Source organism: Phodopus roborovskii, unplaced genomic scaffold (assembly GCF_943737965.1).
Source record: "Phodopus roborovskii unplaced genomic scaffold, PHOROB, whole genome shotgun sequence".
NCBI lineage: Eukaryota > Metazoa > Chordata > Mammalia > Rodentia > Cricetidae > Phodopus > Phodopus roborovskii.
In genome coordinates, this window is record NW_026126433.1 from 24,901,348 (window position 1) to 24,917,730 (window position 16,383).

The window sequence follows — 16,383 nt, forward strand, 5'->3', positions numbered from 1 at the left end:
GGAACGAACAGAAAGGTAAGTCATATAATAACCCCAGGCAAAATTTATGTATGACAGAAATGCAAATATAACCTTTGAAGGGAAGCAACATGTAAGATGAGCTTTCAGTGCACCAGTAGGAAGAAATAATAGACAATCTAGTTCTAAAAGAGTTTAATTTATAAACTTCATTCCAAAGGAGGACAAGTTTCTAAAATTTAGAAAATATAGCATCACTTGGATGATTTACCTTTGACTACATTTTTAGTGTTTACTATCTGCCTATACCTGGATCAAGTCTGACGAGAATTTAAATTTTAAATGACCATTTTTTCAAAATTCTTCTGCCAATCTCAAAACATGAAGAAATATAAGTTCCTAAAATTGAATTTTATAATTTATTCATATATCAATCTAAACCATGTATGCATATTCCAAGTTTCTTCCTATGACTACCCAGAAGAAAAAGATGAGTGTATTATTAATTCCTTTCCAAAGGCTTACCAATGTCTCCAAGGTGGACGAGGCAGTGCTGGCAAATGTAGGAACAGGAGCTAGACTGTGGCTTCACTATGGCGCTGGTGTGCGTCTGTTTATTGCTAATAATTCCCAATTGGGAAGACTTCACACGGCATGGCAAATCTACATTAAACACCGTACACAGTTCCTGTAATAACTGAAGAAAAAACATAAAATTTAGTAAAGTCAGAATGTTCTAACAATATGTATCTAAGTATATTCTGCTGAGACTCCAAGACAAACTGTGTGGAGATTAAATGTAATCTTGTACTGGTTGACTCTCGTTATCAAAGCACTTTTGGGTAAGGCATTTAAAAAAAAAAAAAAATCAGCAAGCACATAAAAACAAAGAATCCCATAATCTATTCTCTTAACACATAAAAATCCTTAAATATTAGATGGTTACAAATACTGGATGGTTTCTAAAATGCAAGGCAAAGTCTTGACATTTATTTTCTTAAGTTCTGGAATGATTCACTCTTTGTTCTGAAGGTGTGAGGAGACTCTCTCTCTCTGGTCAGTCCGTTCTGTTCTGTCTCCTGTCTGTTACTCCCTACACCAGTTTTTTCATCTTTAACCATTTATCGCATTTCCTCCGGTCTAAACAATCAAGGTTTCCCAAAGAAAACAAACAAGAACAGAACACAAAACAAAAACATTTTTTCCCCTTGACCCCAGATCCTTTGCAACTATCTTCTAATGTCTTTTTCTTCTCAACTGGACTCCTCTAAAGCAGTTTACCTTTTACTCATCTATTTTCTCAATACCTACTCACTCTTTAATGCCATTAACATATGACTTCTATCAACTCTCTTCTACCCACTGTTCACCACTGGTTTACTAAGGTGTCAGACAATTTGCTATATAGTACCCAAATACAAAGATCATTTCCTTTCAGCCATTTTTTTTTTTTTTTTACTTGCTGCTGCATTTAAATTAGCAGATCTAAGGGATCAGTTGAGTGTTTTTCCAACCATTCTGTTCATTTTTCTTCCTTCAATGACCCCTCGCTTATCTTGCCAAGCACTTGATTCTCATCTCCTTTTTCTTCACATTGCTTTTTCACTTAACCTCTTTTTTCAATTGCATTCATCCAAATGTCTGCCTTCTATCTGGTGCATAGTAAACAACAATCAGTCAGCACTACAGTACTAGACAGTTCCTAGGGCCTGTTCACCAAGGGAAAACTGTACTGTCCTTTTCTACTCAGCTCCTCACTCTGCCAAAAATAGGAGTTAATTATGAAGCAGATCATTACCTTGTCACACTACATAGAAATGTGCTTAATGCTTTCTTCTCCCATTTTCCTAGAGTAAGGATTATTACTGGGCTGGCTGGTTTTATGTCAACTTGATGCATTTGGGGAGAGAAAATCTCAAATAAGAAAATGCACCACAGGCTTGATTGATGTGGAAGGGCCTGGCTTATTAGGGTTAGTGCCACTCCTGGGCAGTGGTCCTGGGATATTTAAGAGAACAGGCAAACCTGAGGAGCAAGTCATTCAGCTGCACCCCTCTATGACCTCTGTATTAGCTCCTGCCTCCAGGTTCCTGCCTTGAGCTTCTTCTTTCCTGAGTTCTCTGGATGAACTACAGACCACAAGTTGAAATAAACCTTATCCTTTTCAAGTTGTTTTTGTTTATGGTGTTTTATCATAGAAACAGGAACCTAACTGAGACAACTACTATGTTCCTGGATGGAAATAACAAACACATCTTACATGAAATGTTAAACACTTCCACTCTACCAAGAATTTGGTAGAGCTTGAGGCACTTAAGTTTACAAGGTCAAAACTATTTAGGGGGGGGGAAAAAGCTTGACTATAGTAATCACATAGTAAGCTTTTAAAATTATGACAATCCTCCACTCTCCACCACTCTAATTACACTTCATCTAACCCAATACACTATACCTTATACTATCGAGGAAAAAAAAAGTCCTGTTAAAATGCTGGTAATCCAAAAGTCTATCATAAGCTTATCTCTATTATAGAAACATTAAAATACGATTTTTGTTTTGTTGTTTTTGAGAGTCTCTCTACAGAGCTCTGGCTGTCCTGGAACTCACTAAAGCTGGCCTTGAACCTACAGAAGATCTGCCTGTCTATGCCTCCTGGGTGCTGAGATTAAAGGCATGCACCACCACACCTGGCTAAAATATATTTTAAACTTTTAAAAAGGAAGAAATATAGTACACAGTAAGTTTTCCAATGACTTCTACAAACACCGAATCTAGTTCTCCCCCCCTCCCCCACTTTTTAAAAATCTCATCTGACTTAACAGGGTACATATATGACTTACTTCTGCCCTCACTGATTATTAGTTTTTTTTTTTTTTTTTTTTTTTGGGTCTTCCAACTTAACTATTTCTCTTACATTCTCCAATTGTAATAGTGATTCTCCTATATTAAGTCTGTTCCCCTCTGATTAAAGTGAACTAATTATAAATTTGACTTTCACTTTGATCTTTCTACTAGATTCCAAGCTTATCTAATTATCTTTTTGGCATAGCCTCTCAAAAATATAAGAAGCACCTTATTTAACTGATTTAACATGGACACATTTGTTTTCCCCAGTACAACTATTCAATTTGCTGCTACTGTAGTTACTAGCTTTGACTCCTCCTAACTCTGATTCTACATATCTAATTGAATCCAAAGGGAGTCCTACTGACTCCACTTCAAAATGTCAATTCTTTCCTATAATAACACCCTATCTAATTTCCATCCCTAACTACAATATAGAGTAACTTTCTATTTTGGGGGGAGATGGGGTGGGGTGGGGGCACATTGAGATAGGATCTTGCTATGTAATCCTAGTTATCCTGAACTCAGTCTACGTTGGTCTTGAACTTGAACCTACAGTGAACCCTGAGTGTTTCGATACAGGCATGAACCACCACACATGGCTCATCACTTCTTTCATAGTTTCAGTATCTAATATTGTATCTTAGAACAAACATTTTAGAGTTCTAGTTATAATATAGTTCATTGGCACAAATAGCATTTATTCCACAAATTGAAAAGTCTTAGTACCTAATAGAATTGAAACAAAGGAAAATCACAAAGCAGAAAAAGCATGGGGCTTTTTGACAGTTACCTGTAAAGCAAACATGTCTTTACTACCTGCTTTACTTTCATTTTATGGGTGCTTTGTCTGCACATATATCCATGTACCATTGGATTCAATGGAATGTTGTGAGCTGCCATGTAAATTCTGAGAATGAGCCCAGGTTTCTCTGGAAATGCACTGAGCTACCTCTCCTATTCCTGCTTTAAATTTTAATTTCTATTTATTTGTGTGTTTTTGTGTGTGCATTATATACTTGTTGGGGTCAGAGAGCATGTTGTGAGAGTCAGTTCTCTCCTTTATCTTCTTCTGAAGCATCTTGCTGGCCCAATACATGCTTTACTTATTTAATTTTTCAGTATTTATTCTGCTGAACATCAACCCCTTTCCAGAAGCATCAATTTATACTAGTAAAAGTTGGCATGAATTTGAATATAAATTTTGAAAATAAAAATGGTACTTGAGGTTTTTCAATAAAAAAACTGTGATGGTACTCAGGAGGCAGAGGCAGGTGGATCTCTGTGAGTTTGAGGCTAGCCTGGTCTACAGAGTGAGTTCCAGGACAGCCAAGACTGTTTCACAGAGAAACCCTGTCACAAACAAACAAACAAACAAACAAACAAACAAACAAAGAACTGTGGTGGAATTTTTATAGTGTAAATAAGATAAATCCCTCCCTCCCCTCTCCTTCCTTGAAGACAGAGTCTTATTGTGTAGACCTGGCTGGCCTGGAACTTGTTATGTACACCAAGCTGCTTCTGCCTTTGTGCTGGAATTAAAGGTACATGTTATCATTCCCTAAAATAATTCTACAAGATGACAATTATTTAAAATCTTCCAATACAGACTTTTTTTTTCTCTTTTTTTTCATTTAAAGAAATGATTAGACCAAAATAAAGCTAATATATAGGTGGGGGCAAGCAGCATAGGGAGAACTGGCTAAAGATTTCTCCAGTACACAACCTTTAAAATCCTATCATTACAAGGGCTGATGAAATGGCTAATGATCAAAGTTTGATCCTTGGAGGCCATGAGGTACAGCGAACTGATTCCTACAAATTATCCTGACTTACATCCATGTGCCATAAAACAATGTGGCATCCCATGGCAGTTAGAAAGTCCTCTGGAACTGAGGTTACAGTTCAGAGAGCTGCTATGTTAGTGAGCACCCTGGTCCTCTGTAAGAACAAGTGCTTTTAATTGAGCCACCTCTCCAGTCTGAAATAGCAATTCTTCCAAATAATTATGCTTAAAGAAAATTCCACAAACATTTATTTCTTTGTTAATTATATCAGGATGTGACTAAGGAAAAGGAAAATATGTGAAGATACTATAGCTTATTTATCAAACTGAATAAAAAAGACTCAATTTCTTAGGTAGTTTAAAATCATTTCATGATTCATATAAATTCCACTGTGTAAATAATACAATGAAAACTCAATTGACACTGAAACATTTTATTTTTGAGTTTTTTTTTTTTAATTTATATTTTATGTATTAGTGCTCTACGTGTATATCTGTTTGCCAGAAGAGGGCATTAGGTCCTATTATAGATGGTTATGAGCTACCATGTGGCTGCTGGTAATTGAATTCTGGACCTCTTCAAGCACAGCCAGTGCTCTTAACCACTAAGCCATCTGTTCATCCCAGCACTGCAACTTTTAACAACTTATCTGGCACAACATAGCTACTACTTTCATAATGACTACATTTGGTTTGATCACATGACTACTTCCATGGCTCCACGAGGCTTGGCTCTCATTACACCTGTTTTTATTCATACAATTAAACTTCCATCCTAAGTTTCTATCTTTCTCCCTCCCTCTGGCAATACTGGGGTTTGAATGTAAGACCTCATACTATATTCTTTTAATAAAGGTATTATGAATAATTTCAGACATTATATGTGATCAACTTTCAGATGTCTTCTAAGGTAGTTAATAGTATTTACTTTTATTTAAAAAAAATGTGTACAAAGAGCTGAGTACCATTAAAGCCAGGAAAATTCATACATAAAGCAAAACTCACCTGAGTATAGAAGCCACTAGCTGCCTCTAGGAACAGAGAAAGATTTGCCTGGACTTCACTCCGATTTGGGTTTGCTCGATTCTTTGCTTGGCCTTGTAGTGTTGTGATCTGATTCTTAAAGGCGTGATTCCAGCTGAAAACAAAATGTAATTCTATTTGGTATAGTAGTGACTCACTGGGCAGACACTGGTCTCCCTGAGAACAAGAAAGAACTATTTGTTATACTACACTAAACAGTAAACTAGCATTAAAGTTATTTATTCAAATAACTTCATGCTTTTCTTTGAACAAGACTAGACAAGCAGTAGAATACAACTGACTTTAGTGGACACTTAACCAAATGCTCCAGTAAGCAGAATGTGGCTTCCACTATGAACCTTTAGAGCTATTACAGTAAGAACTACTTAAGAGTCTCAGTATAAATACTAGAACCACAGTAGTAAGATCAAAGTAAAATAAGCTAATTAACAAATTAACACACTGGGCTTTGTACATATTAGTTCTATCCCTTACTTTCCCCAGCTAATTATCCACAGCATTCGTTTCCATTCCTGTTTAATGATTTTGTTTATTTATTTTATAGGCTAAGGCTTAATATTTTCTTTACAGCATGAGATATAAGTCACATTTCAATTTTGATTACTTAAAAAACACAATGATGAAATGTAACATGCCAAAATGGTATTAGTCATTATATTATCAGCTTAAATTCAGTAATAGTGAAATATAGTACCAAATGTCAACATTCAGTTTTGAGGCTCTAGAACCTTAGGGTTTAAAAACACTAGTTTAGGACATCAATATTCCCTTAATATGGTGATGCTTTCTCATCACGGACTCAAATATTATAGACATGAGTTTTGATTACTTTAGTTAAACTACTAAGTTTTCTAACAACACAGGGCACAAAAAGTATAGCAAAAAAGGAAAACCAACTTTATCACAACTTGGACTATTTATTAGGCCTTACTAGAAAGAATGTTTTTATTGGGGGGGGGGGGGGAGGGTTTCAAGACAGGGTTTCACTATGCAGCTCTGGCTATCCTGGAACTCACTCTATAGACCAGGCTCACCTCGAAATCAGAGATCTGACTGCCTCTGCTGGGATTTTAATACCAAGTGCTGGGATTAAAGACAGAACGTTCTTAACTGCTGCTTAACTTTTCATCAAGTTAACTGTCCTTGTTTCAATTTATAAGACAAGATTTTCTACAAAAGACCTTTATTTACTCACTGGGGAATCTGGTTATCTGCTATTTCATCCTTCATAGAAAGAACAAGTAGAACAGCCAAACACACAAAATCTTTCTTTAATTTTCAGGAAGGAAGATTATATATAGCCAAGAATTTGATTAAATGAACTTTTCTTATTGTCAAATACACTTTCCTGTTGAAGAAACAGGGTGATAATGATCACAGTTTCTTGGATTTTGAGCTAAGACCAAATGCAAAATCCCACTGATTAAAGAACAGTTTATCTTTAAGATCACAGCTTACATACAAGACTCAATACAGACAAACTCTTAGAATTTGTTCAAATTTGTTTACTCTAGTATGCTCTAAGAGCTGCCTTTGGTAAAATTCAGACCTAAACATTCCTCTTTTTACCTCCCAAGATTGCTCCTGAGAAAACACTAATGGTTAAATGTGTGTTTAAAAAAAAAAAAATTACAAGTATTAGAATTTTTTGAAAAAGCTTACATTAGGGTAGGGTGAAAGATTAACAACTAACCATAACGTTTCAGAATCTTAAAGTGATTCTCGATTGCACAGGAACATCTCAAATGATAATACTTACAGATCCTGTTCTACTTTCTTGTCTAAAGCATATTCCAGATCAGTAACTAGCATTTTCTGGTACAAGTCCTGCAGAGCTTGCCTGGATGTCCAGACTTCAGCTGGACCCAGCTTAGAATCTGCATAATAAAACAAACAAAACATCACCACATAGTTAAGTCATTCAATCCATGAGACATATGAATGATTCCTCTCCATTCACTGCTGCATAAATTTTGTTACTATATTTCAAATGGCTTTCACCTTCTGCCTTTTGGCTAATGACTAAGTTTGATGCTTTCTGGTTTGTCTTTTAGCTATTTTTTAAAACCATGTAAGTGTGTGCATGTGTATGAAGCTTATGTGAGTGTATGTGCATGTATGCATTAGGTGAGCAGAGCAAAGGAGAGCATTAGGCATCCTGTTTCTTTGGGGCAAGGTATCACTGGGCCTGCAGGCTCTGTTTTTCACTGAGGGAGTCGGAAAGTCCCAGTGATCTTCCTGTCTCCACCTTCTCATTCCTTAATGCTAGGGTTACAGGTGTGACCACAATGATTTTACATGGTTGCTGGAATCTTAAACACCAGTTCCCATGGTCATGCAGCAAGAACTCTGTGTGCTGACATACTCTCTCCATCCTGTCTTTCAGTTTTAAAATAACATGAAATTAAGATGGCCATTAAAAAAGATTCACTTTGCTTTGGATTTCTGCCTGTTCATGTCACAGCAGATCATATATATCCTAGTAAGTTGCTCCACTTGAAATAATGGAGTTATATCAAATTGTTTGTTTACCCCTGTAAACTGTAACTCTATTCAAACCATGTTTCCTTTTTATTTTGAATCATTTCTTCCAAGGATCCTCACAAATTTTTCCTTTCAGCTCACCATCCAGCAGATGCCTGGATTATTCCTACTCTATTATGCTACCCTATTCTAACAGTGAGAATTATTTTCATGAATGGTACATGGCCACCCAAGGCACTTCTGTGATCAGTCTATACTATAGCCATTTAATGTGAAGAAAAGCAGAAGCCTGGTATTAAAATGATCAAAAGACCAGAAGAGTAACTGTGTGGAATAAAATTAAGGAGTCAGGTTCTGATTATATATTTAAGAACTGGGGCCACATTTTCTGCCAAAGTCCTTTAAGGTTTGAATAGTTCAAATGCTGACAGTAAGCTGCCTCCACAGAATTACTTACTGAACTTTTCAATTACAAATTGCCAATATACAGTAAAGCAATTTAATTTCATATAGAAGTTTGCTGCTATACACTGTCACAATTTCCACTCCTCTTTTAGGTTGGCCATTAGTATTTATAAGTCACCACAATCCTATGCAGCAAAGAGAAGGCCCTGGACATTTGAGTTAATAGAGGTTTGCTGGCTAGTAATAACTGGTCTTATAAAGTGTTTTTATTCATTTGTTTGGGGACAGGGTCTCACTGTAGTTAAGGGGAGCCTTGAGCTTGTGTTCCTCCCACCTTCACTTCCCATCTTCTGAGGTTACAGGTGTAACCTGTACACTGGGCTTTAGAGGACCGCAGGAGTCATTCATGAGTAAACTTAAACAAATGTCCAATGCTTTGGGAAAAGTAGATGATATATATGTGCAGCTTGATGTTGTTCCATACACTTAATACAAACAGTACTTATGTCACTTAATTACAGTGGTAGTACACAATGTAGATGATGGCCACAAATGTGTTAAGAGAAGGAAAGCAGTGAATACACTGTAAGCCTTGCTCTCTTTTTGTCCTGTTTCTTATGAAATAATCATCAGATTCCTCATAAACATTAGCCTGTACCTGTCAAAGCTGAAGAAACACCACCTCCTACTAGTATGTAGGTCCCCGAGGCAACCTTGAGCTAGCCTGAAGCTGTTGGCGGGAACTCCTTGCCCTAAGGCTGTTGTTGGTACTCTTCCCATTTCCATAACACACACCTCATGACAACACACACCTCACAAGCCTAAAATTCCTGTAATTTTCCACTGTGCTGTAAGTAGGTATTTAAGCCGGTTCTTCCCCCTCAATAAACGGCAATCGGCATTTGGTGTTCCAACATTGCCATTGAATGAATGACCCGCTGTCTAGTCTTTATTTCAATCTCTAGGCCTTTGTCCGATTCGTGGAACAGATGGTAGCACGGGAGCTACATTAGTATATTCCAGTTTCAATTACAAATCTTAGCCAGAATGCTGAATTCTTCATGGGCTAGCCATACAACTAAATTCCTCCCAAACTAGAATACTATCTATTACCATGCATCTCTCTGACTGGTTAGGATAATACATGCTAAAGAAAAGCTGATCACTAGCTTTGAATTTTCTGTTTATTTTAGCAGCTAAGTCCAAAATTCTTACCAAAGGGCTTCTGGTATTAACCAGAGCAGAAAAGATGCATGAGAAAATGCAGCTCTCTAAATGTCATACTTTCAGCACAGTTTCTCTGTAAACACCTTTCCTGAAGGGCTTGCCTACTACTGAGGTTTGAGTTACTATAAGCTAAAAAGAGCACTTGGCCAGGAAAATATTAATCAAACACAGCTGGTTATCATATGCAGTAACAGCAATTCCAATGTGGCATATACTACATTAAACTCCTGAGAAGTATTTAGGGAAGAACCCAAAGACCAATAAGCATTTAAAGCAGTTATTATTGTTCTAGGAAACCAGCATAGGACTTTGTACTATACCTAATGTGTGAAAGGGAATTTTCTTCCATTACCAGAATAAAGTAAGTAATAAAAAAGAATTAAGACAGCCAATACCTGTCATTTCAGCCTTCAGGACTTCTGCCTGCCTAGATAAGAAAAAAGAACATAAATTAAAAAAAAAAAAACAAAAAAACAAAAAAACAAGTCAAATAAATATATCCACATTGAATTATCAAGTGAAACAATGCACTAAAATAAGGGTATATGGCTCAGAAATTTATGCCCCCCTTTAACATCCAGTATAGATAGCATTGAGTCTTGAAAAATTGATGTCACAACTTACAAATTACTTCACCGATTAAATCGGTAACTTCCTCAGTTTTCCCCCAATGCCTTGAAGACTAGCTCATTTTCAATTTACTGGTTACCACAAACATTTCAAATTTCCACTCTTCTCAAGCTGCTTATTCCTGGTCCCTTTTCCCACTGGCAAATGACAGTTGATAGCCTGGTTCTGGGAAAACAATTCCCATGACTGGACATTTACCAAATTTACAGAGCCCTCTCCTTATGAGCAAAGTTCATTTCAATGGAATACTCTTTCTAGCATTTCATCAAGACTAGATTTTTCTTTTGTCTTTTTGACATCTTGAGAGTTCCTTTGCTATTGGACCTTTCTACCTCTTTGACAGTCAAACCTTCAAGTTTCCCATACAAAAACAAAACAAAACAACAACTAGTATTTCCTCCTCTGAAATTCAAGAACTGTCTGTATTGGAGAGGCCCTAAACTGACCTCATGGTCCATCCTTAATTCTATTCTTCATTCTCTCACGAGTGTCTTTTTCATCTTGGTACTTTTATCCAGGTTTTCGAGCTGTGGAAGGCAACCCCCCAGATGTCCTTCATACCCACCTTTTCCCAAAGTCTTTTCCCAAAGGCTAGCAATGCTAGAGAAATGCTGTCCTCTAAATACCTATTGAACTTCCACTGCATTACATCTTTAGCCACCTGCACTAGTACAAAAAGTATTTTTGAATGCATGCTCACCTTACCAACTATCCACCTGAACTTAGTGATTTAGTGACTTTTCACTACAAAGTCTTCAGTTATAAGTTCTGTAGTCTCTGAACTCTTAGCTTTCACCACTCTTCTTTCTTTACTCTAGTGGTCTCTCTTTGGACTTTTGAAAAGGAGAGTCCCTGGGCTAAGAACACCACCCCCCTTTACTGGCTAACAACCGCTCATGCTTTGTGTCTGAGTCAGAGCACTACATTTCCTTGGGAAACACATCTGGGGGTAAAAAAATGGTTTGGCTACCAAAGTCACTTTACAGTAAATAGTATCACAGCTTCTAAAAACACATCATTAGAATCCCTTTTGACTAGCATATTGCTTAACAAGAACTCTAAAACATGCTCTCCCACAAGGTTCTGGGATTCTCTTGCATAGAAGAATGATGACAGTTAGCAATACATGTTGACTATCTAATCTTAACATCCAGAGAAATAGATTTCGAATGTTATCTCCACAAAGTAGTTATAAATACATTCACTGGGTGAAGAATATGCCAAACATCCTGAGGCTGGATCATAAGCAAATGAATGAATGCATTCAAACATCACACTGTACCCTCTGTCTGATTACATGTCTACTGACAAAATTAAAGGTTATTACAACATGAGATTCCCATTTCAAAAGAACTGGAACAAAAACTAGAAGATTATTAAGGTACTAACATTTTATAGAAAGCACTATTTTACATAATTATTTTATAGCAATTGTAAATTTTTAAAAATTGTTTTTATTTCATGTGTACAGGTGCTATGCCTGTGTCCTGGTTTTTGTCAACTTGACACAAGTTTGTCATTTGATAAGAAGGAACTGCAACTGAGAAAATGACATCACCAGACTGGCCTGTGAACAAGTCTGCAGGGTGTTTTCTTGATGATTAGTTATGTGGGAGGGCCCAGCTCTCTGGGAGAGGTGCTACCACTAGGCAAGTGGTCCTGAGTTGTAAAAAAAAAAAAGTGAGCAATGCCCTGATTTCCCTTCATCATGGACTAGAAATAAACCCTTTCCTCCCCAAGTTGCATTTGGTCACAGTGTTTATCACAGTGACAGAAACTCCAACTAAGGCAGTCTATGTGTACAAGAGCACCACTTGTGTGGCTGGCACCAGCAGAGGCCAGAAGAGGGTAGAGAACTCAGTTACAAAGGGTTATGAGCTATCATGGAATGGAATGGAACAAGCATCCAGCCCCCATGATTGTAAATATCAACTTCAGTAAAGTATAAAATGAATCTTTTTATCCTTTAAGTCTTTAAAGATATCCACTGCTTGTGTGCCTGCACACACGCGCATGCGTGCGTGTGTGTATGTGTGTATGTGTTTTAAAAAGAACCTCAATGGGGACTAACACAAAAGAACTATCAATGCAAATGAACAATACTCACTAGATAGCTATGCTTTGCTATGGAGCAATCCTTTTGTACTCTATGAATATGTATTATTCTCATTGGCTAATAAAAATTGATTAGTCAATAGCCAGTCAAAACATATAGGTGGGGTGATCAAACTGAGGATACATCGAGAAAGGGTGGAGTCAGAGGGAGCCATCAGCCAGCCACTGGGGGGGGGAACAAGGCATACTAGAGGATAGGTAAAGCCACAAGCCATGTGACAAAAAAAAAAAAAAAAAAAAGATGAATAGAAACGGACTAATTTAAATTTAAGAGCCAGTAAGTAATAAGCCTGAGCTATCAGCCAAGCATTTATAAATAATACTAAGTCTCTGTGTATTAATTTGGAAGCAGCTGCTGGGATGGGGATGAGGCAGATGGGATGGAAAAACTCTTGTCTACAATGCTTAGTACTGAATGCTATATACCAAATTTCATCATTCAGATAGTCCCGCCTCACTATCATTTTAGGTCTTAACTTTCACCATTTAGAAAAATCTCTACAAGGCTGAAAGCATATGACCTTAAAAATCCAAGGACACACAACTTAAGAAAATAACACATACCCTCCTCTACCAGTCACAGCTGCCTTGTCTTTTTCCCAAAATGGAATATTCTCCCATCTGTGAAATTTTAAGTTTTCCCTCTAAAGGAGAAAACAAACAAAAACAAAAAACAAACTATATTCCAACAATTCTTGATAAAGAACTTCAAATTAATTCTAGTTTATAGTCAATGCTCATATAAAAGCATCTTCTTTAAAAAAAAAAAAAAAATCAGCAACAACAAGAAAAATACCCAGGGCCTCCCTGTATGTATGTATGTCTGTCTGTCTGTCTGTCTGTCTGTCTGTCTGTATGTATGTATGTATGTATGTGTAAACAACAACAAGAAAAATACCCAGGGCTGGGCTGGAATTTGTTGTAGAACAGGCTGTATTTACACTTACAGGATACACCTGCCTCTACAGTGCCACCTGTCCGGATGTGACGGGTCTTAATGTCCTTCTCAGAAGAATATGAGCAATGGTGTGGTTTGTTCTTAAACTGAAATAATTAGTGAAAGAAATGAAAATACCAAGAATCCAAAAATTAAATCACCAAACTCTTCATAATAAAACAGCACAGTTAGATAGTTATTAAATGTAAAACTTTCAAAATATTGTATATATTGTCTTTGGGCTTTTTGTTTGTCTATTTTGTTATATAGTACCAGCCAGCCTTAACTTCCGTAATCATCCTGCCTTAGTCTCCTCCCAGTTCTGGGACTGCAGGTGTGTTACTACACAGTAGCTCTTAGTCATTCATTAAGAGAAATAAACTATGTTAAACAATAAAAAAGATAAAAGTGAGATTGAAAAAAGTATGGATCAACAATAATATATACATTGGAAGCTACAATCTGAAACAATTTACATGGAGATAACATAATCAAGGCCTATAGATTTATTTAATGCACTACAAGCACTAGCTACTATAAGAGTTAGCATTACAGTATAGCACTTCTTTAAGGGCCTTGTATAAGTAATCATTTAATGTAAACTAAATGCTTTACAGTCTCCATTTTATATTTGAAGAAAACATAAGTGTATACATCGAGGTTAAGTAACAAGCCATGGTCACAGTTCAAGTAGTACTTGAACTCAGCACTTTGGCTTCAGAGTTTAGTTCCTAATCACTACAGCTAAGCTCTTTTATTTCTAAGGAAATAAAACTCAAGCGTATGATAGTAATAGCCCATAGCACCAGAACACATAAAATAAAGATCTTTCTACTTGAACTTCAGACCCATTTTCCTTGTTTAAAAAAAAAAAAAAAAATGAAACCATTCTAACGCACAGCTATCAAAACAAAACACACAAACGCTAAGCCACTTTATTTTATTTTTGGGAGAAGCTGCTAAAAGTAGTTGGGTTCCTCCCCCTTTCCCTACCAAGCAGGAGCCCAGGTTCATTTGTTCAACATAATAGTTCTAAGGAACAATTTGGGATAATTACAATATTCACTTATTTTAGTCATACAGTTCATAATGTACTCATGAACACACAGAAACATATAAATATATAGCTCTCTAGACAGCAAGTTTTCTAACAAATTAACTGGAGAAAAACTATTGCTGTACTGCTGTCATTTAGAAGAAACTCTAGGGAAGATGCTGTTACTTTGAGTTTTCCTCAGTTCAGATTAAAGAAAATATGAATTTGCTTTCTCTCAGGCTATAAAATCTTTGTACATGCCAAATGCTACATCAGCATTTCTCAACCTGTGGGTCGTGACCCCTTTTGGGATCAAATGACCCTTTCACAGGGGTCACAGATATCCTGCACATCAGAGATTTACATTATAATTCTTAACAGTAGTAAAACTACAGTAACATAAAATAATTATATGATTGGAGGTCATCACAATATGAGGAATTGTAATAAAGTGTCATAGCATTTGAAGGTTGAGAACCACTGCTCTACACCATACATTCACTCCGTGAGCTATATTCTGAGTACATGTATACAGTTTCTGAAGGTCCACTCTGATCTAGGAATTCCAGGGATGAGAGCAAAAGACAAAACTAAGACAGTAAAACAGACAAAAATTAAAAAAAAAAAAAAAAGCAAAGTTAAAGAACCAAGGAAGACAGCAGATTCCTGTAACAGGAATTCAAAGTATAATAGTAACTTTACATCTGTGGGCACTGCATACATACAGGGCAGATCATACACAACGGGAAAATGACAGCAGATATATGAGGCATAGATTAAAGGTCAAGACTGGAAACATGTCAGTGGTGATACTGCTAAGTAGAAAAACTCCTTTCCAAAAAATCTGTAAAGTTTAAAAACTAGGAAAGTAGAGAGAATATAGTGCAGAGAAGAACATCACTTCATTCAGGTAGTTAGCTTGGACAGGAGGTACTTTTGAAAGCTGAAGTGAACAGGCAGGCATTTAGAGATGACAGTTGTCATGAAGAATAAATAAGACAAAGCATGTTAAATGACATCTCAAAGAAAGACAATCTGACCACCAAACTATTTGCTATTCTGGATTCTAACTGTCAGCAAGTGTCCCTTCCCTTGCCCCTTCCCCTAATGCTTCCTAGGATCTCTTCTGAAAGAACACAATGGATTAGAGACCACAGTTCACAGTGACAGTCAAAAACCCGAGTTCTTTACTTCCACATAATGCTTAAGGACAGAAAGATAAGCTATTTAGAATTATGAACAGAAAATAAAACCAATATATTTTTAGTATGAATAGAAAATAACATTGGTGGCAGACACAGAATACAAAATAACTGAGTCAGGATATTTTGTCATTTCTCTCTAAACATCACTTATGATTATTTCAAAATAACATTTAAAAACGAGACTCGATAACTTATGAAGTAAATGATAAATGACTGAAATGCCATGCTCACAAGAGTCCAAATCCATCAGTTAAAAATCAATAGCCTAATAATATTATTTGCTAGATCTTCTTGTCATGCTTTCATCTAATATAAAATCTTTACATCCCACCCAACATAGAGGTGGAATGTCTGTAACGCACCAGCAGTTCCAAGAAATAGGCAGTGGAGTTGAAAGTATGGAGGTCATTCCTGGGTGAGACAGTAAGTTCAAGGCTAGCCCTGGCTATATAACAAGGCTCTACCTTAAAAAAGAAAAATAAAACTGGGTAGGTAGGGGTGTAGCTCAATGGTAGAGTGCTTGTTGAACCATGTCCAATAGTCCATATTTGACCCTCAACACTGAAAACAAGCAAACAACTTTAAATTTCAGTCTTTCTATCAGATAAGTAGTAATGTGTACATTTTGTTGATGATGAAGCAGGAACAGAGGGATGAAATAATTTTCCCACTGCCGTGGGATTAGAAAGTACCAGAGCTTTGATTTCACCTT

The 16,383-nt window shown here is 36.5% G+C and overlaps 1 protein-coding gene across 6 annotated transcripts in view; it reads right to left on the bottom strand.

The window, feature by feature from the left end:
• Smg7 (SMG7 nonsense mediated mRNA decay factor) overlaps positions 1-16,383 on the bottom strand; it is a 57,209-nt gene that overhangs the window by 23,583 nt on the left and 17,243 nt on the right. For 5 of the 6 annotated variants that reach the window (XM_051185973.1, XM_051185976.1, XM_051185974.1 and 2 more), the window contains 4 exons: positions 10,144-10,175; positions 7,392-7,509; positions 5,594-5,726; positions 484-655 (listed from right to left, as the gene is read on the bottom strand). In XM_051185973.1, the coding sequence (XP_051041930.1) occupies positions 484-655; positions 5,594-5,726; positions 7,392-7,509; positions 10,144-10,175 (455 nt within the window). The remainder of the gene's footprint in view (positions 1-483; positions 656-5,593; positions 5,727-7,391; positions 7,510-10,143; positions 10,176-16,383) is intronic. The other variant, XM_051185977.1, reaches the window with a different exon arrangement.